Genomic DNA, 3,868 nt, shown 5'->3' with positions numbered 1-3,868 from the left:
TAAGTTACGTTTACAACGGTATCTTTTACCCCGGTTGGTGTGGAAGCGAACTGAACATTCTACTATGAGTTGATTCTGAGCGAAGAGGAATGTACTCGTAGCTACCAGGAGTAGTAAATTATTTATTTTGGACTATTATTTCTGCACAATCATGCGCTGTTTGAAACCAAGCTGAGCTTGGTTCTTGTTTTTCTCAATTCTAGCAACTGCCCGTCAAAACACGTTCCAACTTCCTGATAAATTCATCCAAACAAGCATGCCGTAGCTGCCGTCCTCCTTCACACCGTGTCACTTCAAAGTAGCACTTTATTAACTCAAGTTTCCACCAGTTTCCCAGGCCGGTGGTACAATCTTACCCCATTCACAGGCGCACGGCACCGGTGCTCATCAAATTACCCCGGCAGGTGATTTTAAAAAGCTGCTCAACTTAACCGCTCCACTGTCTCCACGGATCTCATTTGAGGAGGGGTAGGGATGGACGGGAATCGTGATAATAAACAACAAAGTAAGCTTTTCCTACCTCGCGTGTCGACACTCCAGCAGCTGCCCACGCTGCTGCACGCTGCTAAGCCCACCATCAACCACCAGCACAAGGATAGATAGTCAAAGTTGCGGAAGCTGCACGAAATGCGCATGGAAAGAACAGAAGGGGGAAAAACACCGCCACCACCTTGCTCTTGAGCTGCGAGGAGCGGGCAAAAGTTCCTGCACTTGGAAGCGCATGCAGCCGGAACACAAATGGAAATGACTCATCATCAACTTGGCGGTTGAAGAAAACGAACGACCGTAAAACACACAGGGAAAGAGCGTAAAACAGAACGTCATGAGACAAGGTGCCGAGCGATGCAGCAGCGAAGAACGCGTAACATTATCCACAAGCTGTGCGGAATTGTAGCGTGCGCGGCCGTAAGGTAAGAGGCAATGTTGTTGCCAACTATTTGCCACGCTTGCATTCGAGAACAGTTCTGATTTCAGTTTATGATTCTAGGAAGCGTTACCAGAGGAGGTATATGATGTTACAAGAGTTTTCCCGTACGGAAGCTTTCTCGTTGTGAGGACATGTCAATGGTGTAGCTTTCCTAAGCATCTGTTTGAGAAGGGTGCTTTTTTTGGCATGTTATGTACATTCCATGCACTGTGGGTTGTATTATTTTGTGCAACTCATTCAGTATTTTCTGAACAAGTTTCTTCACTTCACAGTACAATTAATTGTACATTTTAATTGGTCTTATTTGTTGGTTAGTTTGCATTCTTTTATGTATATCTCATCGTTAGGAGTGATTTGTCGTGTGGATTGCATGCTTTGATACTTTGAGGCATGATATTCAAATCGAGAAATTATTTTGAATCTAGCTCATATAAAACTATTTTCTTCCTTTTGAACTTTAAGTACTAACAGTTAGACGTATGGGATTCCGTTTCACTTATTATGGCATCGAATTAGAATAAATGATCCATAACCTAGGACCTATTTTGTCGAAAGCTGATATCTGGAGTTGCTGATTAATTTCCTCTAACGTTAATGAATATTTTATTTTTAATGATCAAAACTACCGTTTGATATTGTGATAAATTATTTGTATGTTGAACGAAAGCCATTAAATGCAAACGTCCCCAGAGAACGTTTTATTCGGAAATTAGTGAGAAAATTCAGACCACTTCATGCAACTAACTCCTAGGAAAACAAGTTATCGCCTCGATGACTTGTTTTGCATGACACATATGATTCTCTCATTGCAAGTTGATAATACAATTCGCATGAATTCTGTGTGAATGTGTCTAATTTCAAAACATTGTATTTATGCAACAAAGCGTAATTTCGTAAGAAATACTGAAACAGCTCTTCATAGAGAATTGACCATCTTGCAGTAATACTACCTACTTGACTATGGTAGCACATCTTCGAACCAGTTATGTGATGCCCCAATTCCTTCGAGTGAATTACGCCAACGATTCTTTCAAAGATATTTAACGAACGAAAAAAAAAACAATGATCTGAGTCATGCATGCAAATATCAACGAATGCTCCGTACATCTCATCGTCTTATTTTTAAAATTCTCTCACACCTGTTGCCCAGCTTCGCACAAAACAGAAGTTTGCGTGAACGATTAATTAGCAGAAGCTTGGCGACATCCGTGTGTTTGGGAATTTGACAGCATTTCTCCCAGCGTATCGGCGTCTAGAATAGAGTTGCTAAATACGCAAAAACAAATCGCTCAAGGTCATACTCGAAAAGAATCGATATAAAAATGAACCACAACACCATCGCCGGAATCAGTTGAGTGAATGGTGTGAGCTGTGAACGTCGGAATTTTTAAGGCACGGTATCAAACAATATGGGTTCTCTCGTTGCTCTGGTAAATATTGTTCTCAAGTTCACTACTACTCCAGCGTAACATTGCGAATTTTAAACGAAACGTTTTATTTTTAGCTTGTGTTATCATTCGTGACGTATTCTAGAGCGTATCAGATCGACATAACGGGTGCAGATGCCCGATCGTACCAATCCATCCAAAATAGTGAAAGTAAGATCGGACACCGTTTCGTATTGGAAACTACACGATTACTAATCAAAACACTTTCCTTGTCTTTCAGATCAATTTAAGTATGGCTACCAAGTAACGAACGTAAACGACCAGTTCCAGCACAAGCTGAAAAGTGCCGACAACGTAACGTACGGCTGTTACGGCTATACGCATCCCGCTGGCGAAGGTGTGCATCGTACTTTCTTCGTCGCCGATCAGTTCGGTTACCGTATCGTGCTTTCCGGTCAACCAACCACCATATACCCTGCCCCTGGAACGAGCCCTGTGTTACGGCAATGGCAAGAGCTTACGTTTCCAGCGGCTTGCTTTGAAAACGATAACGCAAAAGGAGCAGGAGCAGGATCTCAAGCAGCAAACAATCCTAACGAAGACCGTGGACGCAGTGGTTTAGAGTTTGCTTCTTCCAATCTGCAACCCATCGTAGACTCGTCTGACCGTGAGCACAATGGTATGAAGTTTGCTGCGACCGATCTGCGACCCATCGTAGACTCGTTGGGCCGTGGGCGCAGCGGTTTGGAGTTTGCTTCCACCGATCTGCGACCGATCGCCGTGCCGTATGATCACGAACAAAGTGATATACATTCTGCTGGTTCTGAGGTAGTTCCTGTAACAGAGTCGGAAAAACATGCAGAAAGCACCAACAAATCTAACCAATGTTGGCGTCCTTTTGCTGGCGAGAATGGCAAGTCATTTATACAAAGTTTACAGTGCACGTCCAATGATGCGCGAAGTAATCAGGTGATAACTCTGTTCTATCCATTCCGAGTTGCGTGCTCCGATATGGAAGCGTTTGAGCAGGAATTGAATTTACTAGTTACCAAATTTGATCGCCAATCGTAGACTATGCTCAAAACTTCTCTCTAGCTGTAAGTGTTTGTTAAGCTGTCTTTTACAAGATCCGCCGACAGGATCAATCGATTAGGTGATGAGATCGTTTATTCATTTGTGATTATTAGTTTAAGGAAAATAAAATGTGTGTTTAAAACTAAATCATTGTCTTTGCTCTAGTACATCTCTAGAGTCTCGGAGTCCAAAAATAAATAGAATACATTACTCGTCACAACGGATCATTTTATAAGATGAGGTCCGTTTTAAGAATTAGATGAAATCATATCGTACGAAGAAGACCTAAAATATAAAAATAAATGATACACTTTTAACACATTACACCCAACATGTTTAAAAATAACCTAAAAAGATATCATCCGATAGAAACAGACTAAAATACGTTAAAATTTGCGGATGATAGTCTTACCTATAACTGGCGGGTGTTGTGAAAACGTTGGAAGCTTAAGCTTGGATGCTCATTCGCCCCTCCGGT

The 3,868-nt window shown here is 41.8% G+C and overlaps 1 protein-coding gene across 1 annotated transcript; it reads left to right on the top strand.

The window, feature by feature from the left end:
• Positions 1–2,278: 2,278 nt before the first annotated feature.
• On the top strand, positions 2,279–3,537 carry LOC120957261 (uncharacterized). Its single transcript, XM_040379359.2, has 3 exons — positions 2,279–2,358; positions 2,433–2,526; positions 2,597–3,537. The coding sequence occupies exons 1-3, from the start codon at positions 2,338–2,340 to the stop codon at positions 3,385–3,387; spliced, it is 906 nt and encodes a 301-aa protein (XP_040235293.2). The 5' UTR covers positions 2,279–2,337; the 3' UTR covers positions 3,388–3,537.
• The last annotated feature ends 331 nt before the right edge of the window (positions 3,538–3,868 follow it).

Source organism: Anopheles coluzzii, chromosome 3 (assembly GCF_943734685.1).
Source record: "Anopheles coluzzii chromosome 3, AcolN3, whole genome shotgun sequence".
NCBI lineage: Eukaryota > Metazoa > Arthropoda > Insecta > Diptera > Culicidae > Anopheles > Anopheles coluzzii.
The sequence above is the reverse complement of the archived record's forward strand: the minus strand, read 5'-3'. Positions and strand labels throughout refer to the sequence as shown.